This window comes from Micromys minutus, assembly GCF_963924665.1.
Source record: "Micromys minutus genome assembly, chromosome: 10".
Classification (NCBI taxonomy): Eukaryota; Metazoa; Chordata; class Mammalia; order Rodentia; family Muridae; genus Micromys; species Micromys minutus.
This window is the reverse complement of record NC_137979.1, coordinates 10,806,431-10,821,649: the sequence shown is the minus strand read 5'-3', so window position 1 is coordinate 10,821,649 and position 15,219 is coordinate 10,806,431. Positions and strand designations below refer to the sequence as shown.

The window sequence follows — 15,219 nt, the reverse complement described above, 5'->3', positions numbered from 1 at the left end:
AAATTAATGGTTTTAGAGATCTAAAGTAAGTGAGAACAGGTACAGTGATGTGTGCTTTCATAGCCCCCATGGTGGCTTTGCTCCTGCTTCATTGTCAGCAGCTCTGAACAATAAACACTTGCTGGCTTACACTCTTTTGGTTTTGTTATTACTACCCTATTTATCCAAAACTAGTCCAATGTCCACCTTACTATTAAACCTGAACCCTGCAAGCTCAGGTCTGAGTAGCTGTCCTGTCCCCCGGGTATCTGCTTTAGAATGACTGACCAGGTTCAACTCTCTTAAGTGAAGGGACCAAGCCTCTCTGTGGCTATATTCCATCCTGCCCAGTACTACCTCCTAATCCCAGGCTCTGACCACCCCTGTCCTCTGTCTTCCTGAAGACTCGATCTTTCAACCAATGGGATCATTCTGGTCCTCAGAAGTTCTTCTGCATATGCCCTTCTTGTGTCTTCATAGTGACAGGACCCTGCGGTGACATTTTTCTTTCTTCATTTGCTGTGGACCTCTGAGCACAGCCAGAACAGTTGATTAATACCAGATTGAAAAGCTGCTGAACTTCTTCGTTGGTACTAAGAGCAGCACAAGACATGACGGGGCTCAGCTAGGGTACTTCCTGCATGAGACTACATAGGCAGTAGCAGGTGGGGTGCTAGGGTGCAGGGATGCTGGGATGCAGGGATGCTGGGGTGCAGGGATGCTGGGATGCAGGGATGCTGGAGTGCAGGGATGCTGGGATGCAGGGATGCTGGAGTGCAGGGATGCTAGTAGAAGGTATCAGCAAGGCCATGGATTTAGCTCCTTAGAAGCAAGATGGAGCAGGAACAGAGATGTCTCGCATCCTGAAGCAAAGAACCACCTATCTCCAATGCAAAGATCCCCACCTACACCCATAGATGAGAAGGGCTAGACAGTGACTTGAACCACAACCAGCCCCAAACATATCAGAACAGATTGTCTAGACCTCAAGCAATACTTTAATAAAGGAGATAATGTGGCTGCTAGCATTGCCTGCAGTCCTGTGACTTCCAACCCACTGAACAATTTAACAGGAAGGTATGTGGAGAGAAAGTTAACACCCATGGGACACTGGATGGCACAAAGCCCAGGGACCTTAGAACAGCAGCTTCAGAAGAAGGAAGCTGCCAAAGACAAAGGAGGTAAAGGAAGCTTTGGTGCCCATGCTGGCTGGTGGGGTAGTGGTGGTCAAGTCAGGTTTGATGGTCGAGCCAGGCTTGGTGCTTGAGCCAGGCTTGGTGGTCGAACCAGGCTTGGTGGTGGAGTCAGGTTCAGTGGACTCCGTACATTCAACCGACTTGAAAATGAATTCTCCAACTGTTGTGTTCCCAGTAGACAGGAACTGACAAGTAGAGTTGCTGATATCGGAACAGCCCTTCAGCTCCACTCTGCCGGTGCCTGAAGATGTAGAAGAGGCAAGGAGAACTCTGAACACCCTGCCCAAGCCCCAGCCATGCACTTATTCATCTGCAAGAAGCTGAACTGCATGCAACAGCCCCTCTGCTCCTGGAGGCCATCTTTAAGGAAGATGTCCAGAGTTAAAAATACCACACAGTAGCAGTACAAGAAACAATGGAGGTCAGAGTTCAGGCCCCTCCTCACCCAACCCCCAAATTAACTGTGGCTGTGAGAGAGGTAGGTTGCAAACCCAGACTTAAAGGGGAGATGGAAGCTGGATCTTGGATGCCCTGGCTTTCAAGCTCCTATGGAGCTGTCCAATGAAAAAGCTGAAAACAAAGCAGGTGTGGTGGTGCACACCTGCAAGCCCAGTACATTGGCAGTACATGTAGCAAGAAGACCATGAGTTCAAGGCCAGCCTCTGCTATGTGTCAAGACTCGGTCATGAAAAGTACAAAGGGGAGGGAAGGAGGAAAGAAGGAAAGAGGAGAGAAAGAGGAGAGAGGGGAGGAGAAATAAAAAGGAAAAGGCAAACATGGGTGAGCATTTTTTTTCTTGACTCTCCCTTCAGAAAGGAATGAGTCAGTGGCGGGCAGCCTGGGCTCCACCCTACCTCCCAGCATTTTTTTTCAGATCTTACTCCTCTGTATTTGATTTCTCCCTGCCCAAGTTTTTTTTGAGAAGAAAGAAAAGCCAACAGAAAGTGTGCAGGGAATTCTCAGCCTCTCTGGTCTTAACTTGGAGCTCTGTTTATTTAAACATGGTTTCAGATTCGAGCTGCAGGAAAAGGTCCGTGACTCTTTCGAAGACATAGCTATAAAAGCAGCCACTTTCAGCTGCTACACAAATGTCCCTAAGAAACTGGGAGGTCCCCAAGAACTGAAGGGGCTCGAGGATGTGATGGGACTCGGCACCTTCAGAGCGTGTGGTGTGAAATAGACCACCCAACTCCAGGAAGAAAGCAGTTTGCTCTTGCTTCAACCCCAGGATCAGTGCTGGGAGCTGAGCTACCCCGAGCCGGGGAAGTACGGTGCTTGGCACATCTTGACAAGCAAGGAAAGGTCCATTTGTGGTCTACCTGGCTTTGAGCATTGATGAGGTTGTGTCACTTGGAGACGTGGGGAAGAGATGAGCATAGAAAGTCTCCACTGCTGTGGTTGCCTTTAGGTGAAACTTCAGAATTAAAAACCAGGGCAGTGTGAGTACTGGGAGCATTTCAAAGGGAAAGTGACCTTTTGCAGTGGTAGAATGTGTGGCTTGCAAATGTGAGGGGACAAAGAAGATGGAGAGACAGAAAAACACAGAGAGACTGAGAAAGGGAGAGGGAGTACACGTCCCAGGACATGAAAATTTATAGAGGCAGTCAAAAAAAAAAGTCAGTGGCTGCCAGAGTCTTTCTGGGTAGAAGAAAGGCTTGAGCAGGTAGGTCACAGAAGTCCTTCAGGACAAGGGCCTTCCTCTATGTGACACTGTCATGGTGGAATGAACTATATCAGGAGTCACCCTGAGGTAAACTGGGGACTTGGGGGACAATGAGTCCCTGTGAAGGCTCACCTTTGACAATAACAGTTACACATGAGCCAGGCAGGAAAGGTGCATGAAGGTGTCAGTGCCTTGAGCTTGGCCTTACTGTAGTCCTAAAATACCTCTCAAAAATAGTTTTCAAGGCTTTAAAAAAAAACAAAAAACAAAAAAAAGAACCAGAATGCTTAGATGCGCTGAAAGCTTCAAAACTAAGCAAAAACTGAGATGAAATTTATATTTGGATGAAGGTCTTAAATTCATATTAGTCTGAGCTGTGTTTTAGCTGGGACGGGCTAGTTATTCATTTTTGATTGGTACCTCTTTTATTTATTTTTTCCTTCTTAGACATCACTAGACCACATTCCTAAGAGTTCCGATAGCCAGGATGGATACTGTACCTCGTAGGAGGAAGCTACACATTCACTTCCGGCCCTGACTCGTGAGATGGTCCCAGTCTTACTCCACTGCCCTCCACCCACCCACTACCAGACCCCACGACAGCCACCACAAAGGACCAGCAAAGATCCACTGTCTTCTAGGAAAATAAGGACAGAACTACAGGGTGGTGGTGGCCCCGGGGCTGTTCCCTTAGCAAATGCATACTCCATGCTGCCACCAAGTTGGCTGGGGACTCTAGCAAAAATGATGGCCATTCTCCGGTTACTTTTGTAGAAGAAGAAGAAAAAATAACCAGATGGCCCTAGTTTCCCCAAGCCAACACTTCTCAAGATGTAGAAGAAAATTATATAGATATAAAAACAAATAAAAGTCACACACATCCACAGCCTACTAAACAAGCAAGGGCCATGCAGTCAGATAACTGAACCTGGGGCGTGACTACAGAAGGGCAGGAGAAAGGCTACCATGTAGGCCTGCAGAGCCGAAGTAGCAACCAGCAGAAGGCTTCCTGGCAATCTCTAACTGAAAAACACCCCCAGCTAATCTTCCCTCCGTTCCAGCTCTTCTGCCGTAGCTCAGCACTTGTATGTTTCAACTTGAGCCAGGTGACTGAGCTGAAGGTCCAGACTTACCGTTTGTAAGCTCAGCAATGATATGGACACATTGTTCTCCTTTGTAACACTGCTGGAGTTTCTCCGTGCAGTTTTTGTCCTTGTTGCCATAGCAAGACCAGCATTGCCCATCAGTGGAGTTCTGTGCTTCCGATTCTGCGTAAAGGAAAATCACTACTTAGAACCCTGTTAATGACATTGCCCTGAGAGGCTGTAAGGTCTACGTTCGGGGAACCCCAGGTCTAACCCTAGACGCATGCTTTGCCCAAAGGTTTCCTATGCACAGTTCCTGAGATCCGCCCCTGTGCGCCAGCCAGTTTGCAAGAATGATGATCCACAGTGCTGTGGGATAGACATAAGCCAGAAGCAAAGGAATACAGACTGTAGCCAGGGTCAACATCAGCTGGCTGCTTGGAGCATTAGCCAACAAACGGGGGTCTTACTGGCATTAAGACTTGTTCTGAGCAGATGAATCTGGTCCATTTTCATATTGTGATGGAAAAACATATTTAAATTACATTGAGAACCAGCCTTACTTCTAACTGCCTGTGCTGCTGCTAATGAACCTCACTGTCTCTGCCCATGTTGTTTGTTTGTTTGTTTGTTTGTTTGTTTTCAGGGAGGAGGTTCTTCTGAGTTAGTGATTCTCAACCTGTGGATCATGGCCATCAGAAAAAAACATATTTCAATGGTCTTAGGAACTGAGACACTGCTCAGTAGCAAAGTTACAGTTATGAAGTAGCAACAAAAATAAATTTATGGCTGGGGGTTCCGATGGTTGTGATCCACAGGTTGAGAACCGCTGTTCCACATGAAGACTTTGATCTAGAAAAACCACTGAACAAACTGTGGTCCAGGAATTCCTGGGTCCCTGAGACCCTGCAGGGATTCCAAATGGCTAAAACCACTTTTGTGAAACATCACAACGTTATCTGTTTCTTTTACTACCCCTGTCACCTCGGGTGCATGTGGCAGAATTTTCCAGAAGCACCATGCAGTGAATAAAACCGAAAGCAGATTAAATACACAAGCAAATATGAGATCCCAACTTCCTTTTAAGCCAGGAGTTAAACACTCTATGAAAATATATGTTTGGGTATGGGGGGGACTAATAATTAAGAGCACAGGCTGATCTTCCAGAGGACCCAGGTTCAGTTCCCAGCAACCATGCGGCATATTATATGCAACCCTATAACTCCAGCTCCAGAGGAACTGATACCCACTTTTGGTTTCTCTGGGCATTGCATATGCACAGAGCATATATATGCACACACATATGCGTAATATATATTTTTAATAAATAGTGTATATATTACTGTATATTATGTTAGTATATATGTATATACAGATTAGCATATATTATATATATTAGTATATCTATTTACATACATACTACTCATTAAATATTTTTGGAAGTTATTTCTAAGTAAAACTCTTACTAGCATTAACATATATAACTTACTATTTGTTTTCCTGTTTTGAGACAGAGTCTCACCATGTAGCCCAGGCTGGCCTTGAACTTAATAGAGATCTAGCCTCTTCTGCCTCCCAAGGGAGTGCTAGGATTAAAAGCATGTGCAACCACACTTGGCTAACTGATGTTACTTTTGAGTATTTAAGATTTGTGAATTTGCTCAGCTTTCATTTCTAGCCTGGTAGATGTTAGCAGATGAAGACCATATAATCAAAAGACTTGAGGAGTCTTCAACTGTTACTGAAACTTAGAATGCTACCGGGCATGGTGGCACACTCCCATAACCCCAACACTCTGGAGGCATAGGCAAGAAGACTAAGTGAGTGAAGGTCACCCTTGACTCCATAATAAGTTTGAGGTGAGCCCAGACTGCAGGAGGCATTATCTAAAAGAAATTCTTAGTTGAGGCCCTGAGATCACGAAACTTAAACATGACTAATGAGCATTTGCTTCGATTACCACCAAAAAAAAAAAAAAAAATCCTTATCTTTACTGAAGGGGAAAGCATGATATTCGAGCTGGTCTAGCATCTCCCATGTTTCTTGTGTAATTGCTATAAATCAGATGCTAATGTTATCCAGCTGTGTGCAGAAGTGCTTGGACTTGAGACATCCACCCCCAGCCAAGCAAAGCAGGCAGAAAAGCAAGGGTGGAGGGTGGAGGTGTGACCCAGGACAGGCTGCTGGGCCCTGTACAAACCATAGTGGGTGCCATTGCATGCCTTTCCTTGGCAGCACTGGCTTGCAAAGTGGAATCTTTGGTCATCCAATAGACGCACAGTGAAGGCCACCTCCGTGCTGTTCTCGGTGCAGTTTGATTCAGAGCAGAACTTGTTCTCATACAAGTGCAAGAGCCCTCCTACACCAAGGCAAACACAGACTGTTAGTACCTGGAGAAGCTTCAGGGGAGAATGCTTCAGACAGGGACAGCTGACATAAACCTCTGCTCAGCACAGTTTGGGAGAGACTGGAGAAGGATTCTTATACCAAGAAGAATCCAGCCAGTTGGTAGTGGCACGTCTTTAATTCCGGCACTTGGGAAGTAGAGGAAGGTAGATCTCTGTGAGTCCAAGGCCGGCCTGGTCTATGTAGTGAGTTCCATCCAGGCCAACCAAGGCTACATTGTGAGACCTTGTCTTGAAAAAACAACAAAAAACAAAAGAAAGAAAGAAAGAAAGAAAGAAAGAAAGAAAGAAAGAAAGAAAGGAAAAACTGCTCCCCATGAGAGAACTCTTTCCTTCATCAGATTAATGGAGTTAAACTCTGCCGTCAGCTAATCTAGACCTTGTGAGCTTCATTCACATGGTCACATGCAACCCAGAAGAGAAGTGAGCCCAGCACAAAGTTGTAAACTTACATACTGTTAAAAGATTTTATGAATTTGTTATTGACGTTAACTACATCTCTTGTTCTTGAGCATGACTTTTGTGGTGACAATGTTGTATCATGATGTCAAAAGGTTGGGTAAATCGCTTAGGCAGGAGAGACGGCAGAAAAATGGTGGTCTAGTCAACCATATAAACAGCACCCCCCAGACCACTAATCTGTCCTAATGTCTCAAAAGATAATAAAGCAGACATAGTGGGATTTTGTATTTGATACAACATCACAATAACCGCTGTGGTTCTTTCCTAGAAACTGCACAAAAATCAGTCAGAGCTATGCAATATGGAAGCAGCAGCTACATGTGTCTGTTACATTAAATGTGGATTAGTCAAAATGAATAAAGGGACTGGGAGTGTGGCTCTGTGGTAGAGTGCTTGTCTGGCACATGCAGAGCCCTGTATTTAATGCCCATACCCACACACACAATCATTAAGTAAAGTTAGCTGGCCATGTTGGCATATAATCATAATGAATCATAATTCCAGCATTCAGGCCATTGAGAATAACATCAGGCTTCCTCAACGACTCCCACTTATTTTTTTTTCTTTGAAAGGGGGTCTTGAGATGATCTGGACCTCACCATGTTTAGGCTACCTGGCCATCAAGCTACAGGTTCCTCTGGTCTTAGCCGCCCCCATGCTGGGGTTAAAGGCATGCACTTACCAAGCCTAGCCTTTGGACACAGAAGCTGAGGGATACGCTTGGATCCCCACGCTTTGTGCAGCAAGCACTTCACTGATTGACCCATCACCTGAGCGCCCCTGCTTAGATGTCAGCTGTTGCCCTTGCGGCTTTTGTGCGTCGAAGACCGCTAAGTACCCTGAGAGATTCCCAGAAAGAAGGGAGCCGCGCTACGGAAGGAAGACAAACGTCTCAGGCACAACACCTGGCTCTTACTCAGCTCCGAGTTGCTCTTGATCTACAAAACGTATCTACAGTGAGGTTTCGATCAATGGAAGTGATTCCCACGACGCCAGAGTAGGAGTCGTCCAATTGTTTGACCCTGTGCCCGTATTCTCTCCCATGTGGCTTCTGCTCACCTCGGCCACTGGGGAGCTGTCTGCATGCCCGGGGTAGTCTCTGTGCACTGAACAGCCCAACCCTGTCTCAGGTACCCTTCCTCTGCGCCCGCCCTCTTTAGCTCCCACCTCCCACAAGTCCCAGCGACATCAGCCCCACTCACCTAGAGTAGAGGTGACGGAGGACTCCACACAACTGAAGGACCCTGTACTGCATTCGGTGGCATCAGCATCACAGGTGCTATTGAACTGGTGACACTGTGTACAATTCAGGGAGTCTGAGAAGATAAAGTTTTCACAGAATACAGTCAACAATCAGCAGACATTCACAGAGTACCACACCTACAACAGGAAGATGTCCAGACAGGATGCCCAACCGTCCTCTGAGGAGTCCCGAAACTGACATGATGAGATGAGGCCACGCCCATTGTTTAGCCTCATCATTCATCGTTCCCTGACAGGAAAATCCAACCCTGACGAGCCACAGAGTGGTCTTTCTGAAGGCAGAGGGGACACATAGGTCTCACACAACACAACAGGCCAGGCGGTAGGTACCGCGGATGCCGAATGCAAGCACGTTGGGCCAGGGTGGAAAAGAAGGCTGTGTCTCGAAGGGGGCTGCGTGGCTTCTCTCACCTACAGCTGTGATGGCTAACGCCGCAATGGTAAGAGCAATGAAGATGCCTCTCATGATGCTGGGATGGCTACCCCAGAGGATGGGGCCACGGAGCTTCAAACCTGGAGAAACATAGGAGACAGCCCGGATCTTAGAGGAATGCCTACCACCAAAGAGTGTTTTAAAGACACTGAAACGACGTTAGGACTGGCTCTATCCTTGTGTCTGAGGAAAATATAAACCAAAGTCCTGCGTGGGTGCACGGGGCTGTGTCTGGCCGTCCTGATACCAGGTTGAATTTACGCTGCAGATGGGCACCCAGACAGATCTCCAGTTCTGCTGGGGACAAAGTTTGTGCCTATCAGATTTCTGTCACTCTGACAACATGCTTGAGATGATCCATTTATAAGGAAGAAAGATTCACTGTGACCTATGGTTTCAGAAGTGTCAGTCAGGCTGGAGAGGTGGCTCAGTGGTTAAGAGCACTGACTGCTCTTCCAAAAGTCCTGGGTTCAATTCCCAGCAACCACATGGTGTCTCATCTGTAATGGGATCCGAGGTCCTCTTCTGGTGTGTCTGAAGACAGCAAGCGACAGGACAGTATATTCATATACATAAAATAAATAAAAAATTTTAAGGAAATGTCAGTCAGTGTGACCTATTGTGTGGGTCTTCGTAGAAAGAGGTCTGGTCACCTAATGGTAGCCAGGAAAGTCATCTGAAGAGGGGAGTGCCCCATCAGCTCCCTCCATGAGCTAACTTCTCCTAGGCAGTCCCCTAATGGTCCGAGCCCCTCACTGTAGAGCTACAGGCTGATGACCCGGCCATGGGCTTTTGAGGGATACTTGAGACTCAAATCCTAACAGGGTCCTAAAGAAATAGAGCTGCCCTGGATTCTATGTCCTCCTCACTTCCCCCAGGTTCTGTATTCCCCTCAACCTCCCCCCCACCAATAGATCCTGAGTTCCCTCACCCCTCCAGAGTACAATGGGTGTTCTCCCTGTGGGACTCTCCCGCAGTCCTTCTGCTTGGTGCTCAGGGGCCTAGCTGCCAGCACCTATGTAGATGCCTGTGAGCCCTCGCTCTTTACACGGACTCATCTCTCTGGACACCTTGGCAACCAGTTACTGTTCTCAGAGCCTGATCAAAACCGAGGCAAGAGAAATGTGCCCAAAATCAAGCTCTGCCTCCTGAGTGGTGCCAGCGCTGGGACACACCCACTCCACTCTGCCATCCAACACTCAGAACCCCAGGCCGGGACACATCAAAGCTCCTGAGTCAGTTTAAAGTGTCGTCCACTTCTCAGCACCTAGCATTCCTTACCCTCAAAGTGTCTGAATTAGCTCTTTGAGGCTTGCTAGGTATTGGCCATGTTTGTTAGGCTCCTAAGTCACTCAGCTCTGGGCGGTTCCCCTTACCTGGACAACAGCGTGACAAAGAAAGGAAACATTTGCATGTAACCCTCCCTGGCCCTGGTCTTATTTACCCTATAAATGGCAGTCAAGGCCAAATGGTGGCTCCTCGGGTTAATCCACTCAAGGTAAACAAAGACACACCTGTCTGTCGGTACAGGAACTGTTCAAAAGCTCAGAAGCCACATAATCTGAGCAGCTGCCCCTAGCCAGGGCAGGCTGAACTGTTGTGTTTCATGGAGCTTCTAATACTACCTCCCTGTGCCAGGCTGGTGTCTGCACTTCCCAGACAGGCAACCTCTGGGAATAGCAAAAGCAGCCCAGGCTCAAAGCAGGACAGGCTTTAGGTTCTGCCACAGGCTGAGGAAGAGCTGAGCTTTTCCGGGGAGAACAGCCCTCTTCCTGCTCCATCCAGGACCACAGCTCAAACACAGGGACAGGAGACCAGCATGTTTTCCCAGTGGCCATGAGGTTTAAAAAGCCCAAAGGCAGATAGAATATGTCTTGATTAGAGTATGTAACGCTCAAGCTCTGCATTCTACTATTTATTCATTCACATACCAAGGCACCTCTCCAGGCCTGGAACCCCAGTGGCTGGGAAAAGACTTCCGGAACCAATTACTATGAAGGAGAAGAAGGGAGATAAAAGACATGGGGAGAGGCAACCACAAGACAATCACAGCACAGATCACCTCAGCTCCACCACCAGCAGGATGGTGAGTTATATCTCCAGACCCAGAGAAGGTAGGACCTGGCTAGCAAACAACAGAAAGGCAGAACCTAATGATAATCCTGTAGTGAGACACGAGACGTGTCAATCACTTCTATTGACCAGAAGAACAAGCGTGAAGCCCAGGCTAGCCTCAAACTGACTTCATAGTGAAGGATGATCTTTAACTTCTAATCGTCCTGCCTCTATATCCTGAGTTCAGGGATGACAGACATCCACCAGACCCAGTCTTTGAGACACTACTAGTGTTGGAACCCAGCACTTCCTGCATCTTAGGCAAACACCCCACCACTTGAGATCCATCTCCAGTACCCTCCCTGATTTTCGACATTCAGCAATCTGGTAGCATGCTCCACACTTGCTGGCATCTGTCAGGGAAGCCAGAACTCAGAGACAGTGTGCCACTAAGACAACAGAATGCCATGAAAAACCCCCCTCACCCAAACAACCCCCCCCCACCCAGCCTCAGCTTCTGGGGCAGCAGTGGGCAACACTGGCAAAAAAGAGCCTCAAGAACATCCCTGAACACTAGCCAGAACAGGCCTGGGTTCCCTGAGTGCCCCCCACCCCCACCACCAGGATTCAGATTCTCCCAGGATCAGATTCCAACCTCAGAGTCCCCTCACCTTCTGGGTCCAGTCAGGGACACTATGCGGAAGATGGTGGAACCTGGCAATGTGTTGGAGCAGGACAGGGAGAGGCCTTATATAGTAGGTGGCTGTATGATCTGAAGTCCAGCTGTCTTCTGAGGAGGGGCCTTTTTGTTAGACAGGCCCCAGCTTAGACAGTGCCCTGCCCAACCATAGTGTCGGGCTACTTAACCCTTGGCCCCTATTTAGGTCGTGTTCTCTCTGAGACCTGAAGGAATTGGAAATACCTGCCTTTCCCAAAGTGTATGTTCCTGGCATCCTCCAGTGTCAGCCATAGCCTGCTGACTCACTTCCATAACCTGGAAATGGCATTTCTGCATAACAGCTTGATTTACAGTCGACTCCCAGTTCTGGAAAACTTCTCTTATAGATGAGGAACCCCAGCTATGGAAGGAAAATGTAACAGGCTTGCCCCAGCAGGTCACAGGACAGGGTCAGATGGATCACAGGAGAGCCACACCATATAGAAAAGAGTCTCAGGTCTTCTTGGCAAATGACTTAACTGGACTCCATCTCAGGATTTTTCCAACCAAGATAAAGCGAAGCCAAGCCCACTGCATGGGATGATGGGTGGGCCAGAAAGGGAAACTTGCCCACAGCGGGCTCTGCTCAGGGCCTCCAGCAGGCATGACTGCCTTCTCCAACAGCCAGGGAAGCTTCCTGTGTTCCATCTGGGCAGCCAGCATTGACTAGAGCCCAGGTCAGGTGCGCTGGGACCCCCTCCTGGTCCCTTGTGTGATGCTATGGTTCTGCTCATCTTCCTGTTGTCCTACCAACACATGCAGACACACACACACACACACACACACACACGGGGGGGGGGGGGGACAGAGAGAGACAGAGAGAGGGAGAAAGGGAGCAACTCTGCCAAGGATGAAATCAACGAGTGTACTCACGCCAATACCTATGGGTAGTGCCCACTTTTAACCCCAGCATTTGGAAGGCTGAGACAGGCAGATCTCTATTAGTCCAAGGCCACCCGGGTCTACATAGCAAGCTCTGGGCCAGTCAAGGCTACATAATGAGAACTTGTCTCAAAAATAATAGATAAAAATACATAAATACCTCTGTTACCTATCCCAGCGCTCTCTCTCTCCCTCTCTCTCCCTCTCTCTCCCTCTCTCTCTCTCTCTCTCTCTCTCTCTCTCTCTCCCTCCCTCCCTCCTTCTCTCTCTCTCTCTCTCTCTCTCCCTCCCTCCCTCTCTGTCTCTCTCTGTCTGTCTCTCTCTGCCTCCCTCCCCCACCCCCTTTCTCTTACACACACACACACACACACACACACACACACACACACACACACACACACACACAAACTTCCCTAGACACTTCTGGAGCACTCCATATGTCAAGCATGTGGTAGGGTCTGTGACCTTTACTCTCCTGAAAAGTTCTCTGAAGAGGAAGACAGAACATAAGTAAATATGCAATCAAGCAAACTAGATATAAAGATCAAGGTCAGTGCATCAACCAAATTGGGGGTGCAGGACCGGGTTTTAAATAGAAACATCAGAATTGTCTGATAGGGAAGGCACAACCTGAGTCAGGTCTCAGAGTCCCAGCCGCACACTGTGAGTGTGAGTTTGTTTGACAGCTCTGGGAAGCCCTATCAAGTGTTAGGAGGAGGGTGGACACAGGAAAACTAGACTAACCGATGCCAAGTCTCTCCAAGAGGCATCAGATACGCAGGAGAGAGACAAAAGCAACCAAAAGTATATGGTCTGAATGCAGACTTTGCACCTCATGTTACATTAGTTACTTATTAACCTTTTTCACTGTCCATGTTACCTGTGTGAAATTCCAACAGCCCTAATAAAATGAAAGCCCTAATAAAATAAGACCTGCTGGTTATTTGTTCCCGGAAACCTCGAGTCATTTTGCCCTGTGTTTTCCAAGGCCATTTATCAGGAATGTTGGAGGGGTGGTAAGCCTTTGGGGTTACTCACACAGATGATCTCGAACATGCTCCCCAAGTGTGAACACTGAAGGCAGAGACTGCCTCTGGACTAGACTAGGCAGCTCTATATGACTACCCATCACTGCATTTAGCGCCCTTGATGTCCTGAGTAGTACATAGATGGGTGTTACATTGCCTTTGACAGATGAGGAAACTGAGGCCCAAAGAGGCTTTTCATTTAGACCTTCAGTCACAAGCCAGTTTACCTGCCTCCCAACATAGCTCAGGTGCACTGAGCCTCTCTGGACACACTGACTCCACCTACTAAGACCCTAGAGGTAGGGTATCTGTCACCGGACATCTAACATCCCATTCCATCATGTTGTGAGAACCTTCCTCCCTAAAGCTGACTCTCAGTCTAAGTAGCTAAGATGCCCAAGGGCCAAGTGTTCGGTTCAACTTTCACTCTTTGAGCTGAGAATCATTGAGTGTGGCTCACAGGTGTCAGCTCCACTACTTCTGGGAAAAAGAATGATGTAACTCCTTCTTAAACCAGGTCCCACCTGCTGATGCAAGCCTAGCTGGGTCCCAGAAAGCTAGCTATATGTATGTATGTATGTATGTATGTATGTATGTATGTATGTATGTATGTATGTCTGTATGTAAACCTGGAGCAACTACAGGAAGAGGTTTCCTCCCAGGATTTCCCAGCAAAGCTTAGATGTGAGTTCCCCCAAAGAGTTTCATTGTAGTCAAGTGTGCAGAGTCATCGGGGAAGAGTTTGGTAGAGGATTCCATCCAAAGCAGCCACTGTTGCCCCATCTGCCCTCTGCTTGCTTCCGGGAGCTCTCACTGGCTGCCTCCCTCCTCTAGCTGTAATATTAAAACAGGCTAAAAAGTAATCAAAGTCACAGTCCTCAATGTTCCCATCCCCACTCCTCAGAGGACCAATCCACAACCGGAGACACAGGCTTCCCCATGGTCCATGCTCCTCTTTGAGATGATGAGCCTCGGGTTCCATTCCTGTCTTCTGAGAAAGAAAACCATCATCACTCACTTCCTAAGTTATCCTAAGAATTAAACTAGAGCATAGGAATGTGGGAAGGTGGCTCAGACATTAAGAGTACTAGCTGCTTTTGCACAGGACCCCAGTTCAGTTCCCAGAACCCTTGTGGTGGCTCCCAACCACCAGTAACTCCAGTTCCCGTGGATCTTGAGATGTCTTCTGACCTCCAAGCGCGTTTTCTGTGTAACACACACATTACATTAAAAAAAATAAGTAAATCTATTTTAAAAGGAAAAAGATCATGGGGAAAACATTTGGCCTATATGCACACAGGTCATAAGGAGCCACAGGGGCAGCAGCTAGGTCTGTAGCCACGAGCTCACATCTGAGACCACTTCAGCCTAGAGGGAAACACAGGCCACACAGGACAGTAATCTGAGTGAAGCCCAGCCTCGGAGTGCTCCCTGCTATGCACAAGACAAACAAGCTTGGGAGCTTGCACAGTCCTTGAATCTGTGTCTTCACTCGAGAGACGAGCAGTAGCTACAGTACCTAACTGGTTGTAAAGATCAAGAGATTTGATAGTTGAGCTTTATTATTTCTATAAGCCATACCAAAATGCTTGCTTCCATTTTGTAGTTCAAATAAAGTGCAGTAGTATCAAAAGCAAAACAAATAAACAGAAAGAACTGAGAGAGAAAGGTATGATGATCTTTATATGATGCACAGAAGACTCTAAGGCTGGCCTGAGGGTCTTGTCGCAATGTTCTCAGTGACTCGGGCAAAGCCACCAACAGAGCCCTTTCGGGTAAACATCTGTCTAGGTGTGAATCCACTAACCATCCCAGGACAGGTTCCGCATAATCATTTCTACAAAACCTGTGAACAGACGACCCAGATCCCAGCACCCATGCCAGGGTAGCTCAAAGCCACCCCCAGCCCCAAGGGACTGGGCATCCTCTTCTGGACCCTTTGGGCACCTGTACACACATGCTGTACACACAATCACACACACATACACATAAATAAAAATTTAAGAGGTAACAGCGTCCTTCCTCCATTAACCCCCCCCCCCATGCATCC

At 47.6% G+C, this 15,219-nt stretch overlaps 1 protein-coding gene across 1 annotated transcript; it reads right to left on the bottom strand.

Annotated features, from left to right (window-relative positions):
- Nucleotides 1-1,114: 1,114 nt before the first annotated feature.
- On the bottom strand, nt 1,115-8,519 carry LYPD8 (LY6/PLAUR domain containing 8; the record flags this gene model as incomplete). The annotated part of the gene is made up of 5 exons (XM_080924044.1): nt 1,115-1,416; nt 3,972-4,106; nt 6,124-6,282; nt 7,993-8,106; nt 8,465-8,519. 5 exons carry the CDS (start codon nt 8,517-8,519, stop codon nt 1,115-1,117), a joined length of 765 nt encoding a protein of 254 aa, XP_080780170.1.
- Nucleotides 8,520-15,219: the final 6,700 nt, after the last annotated feature.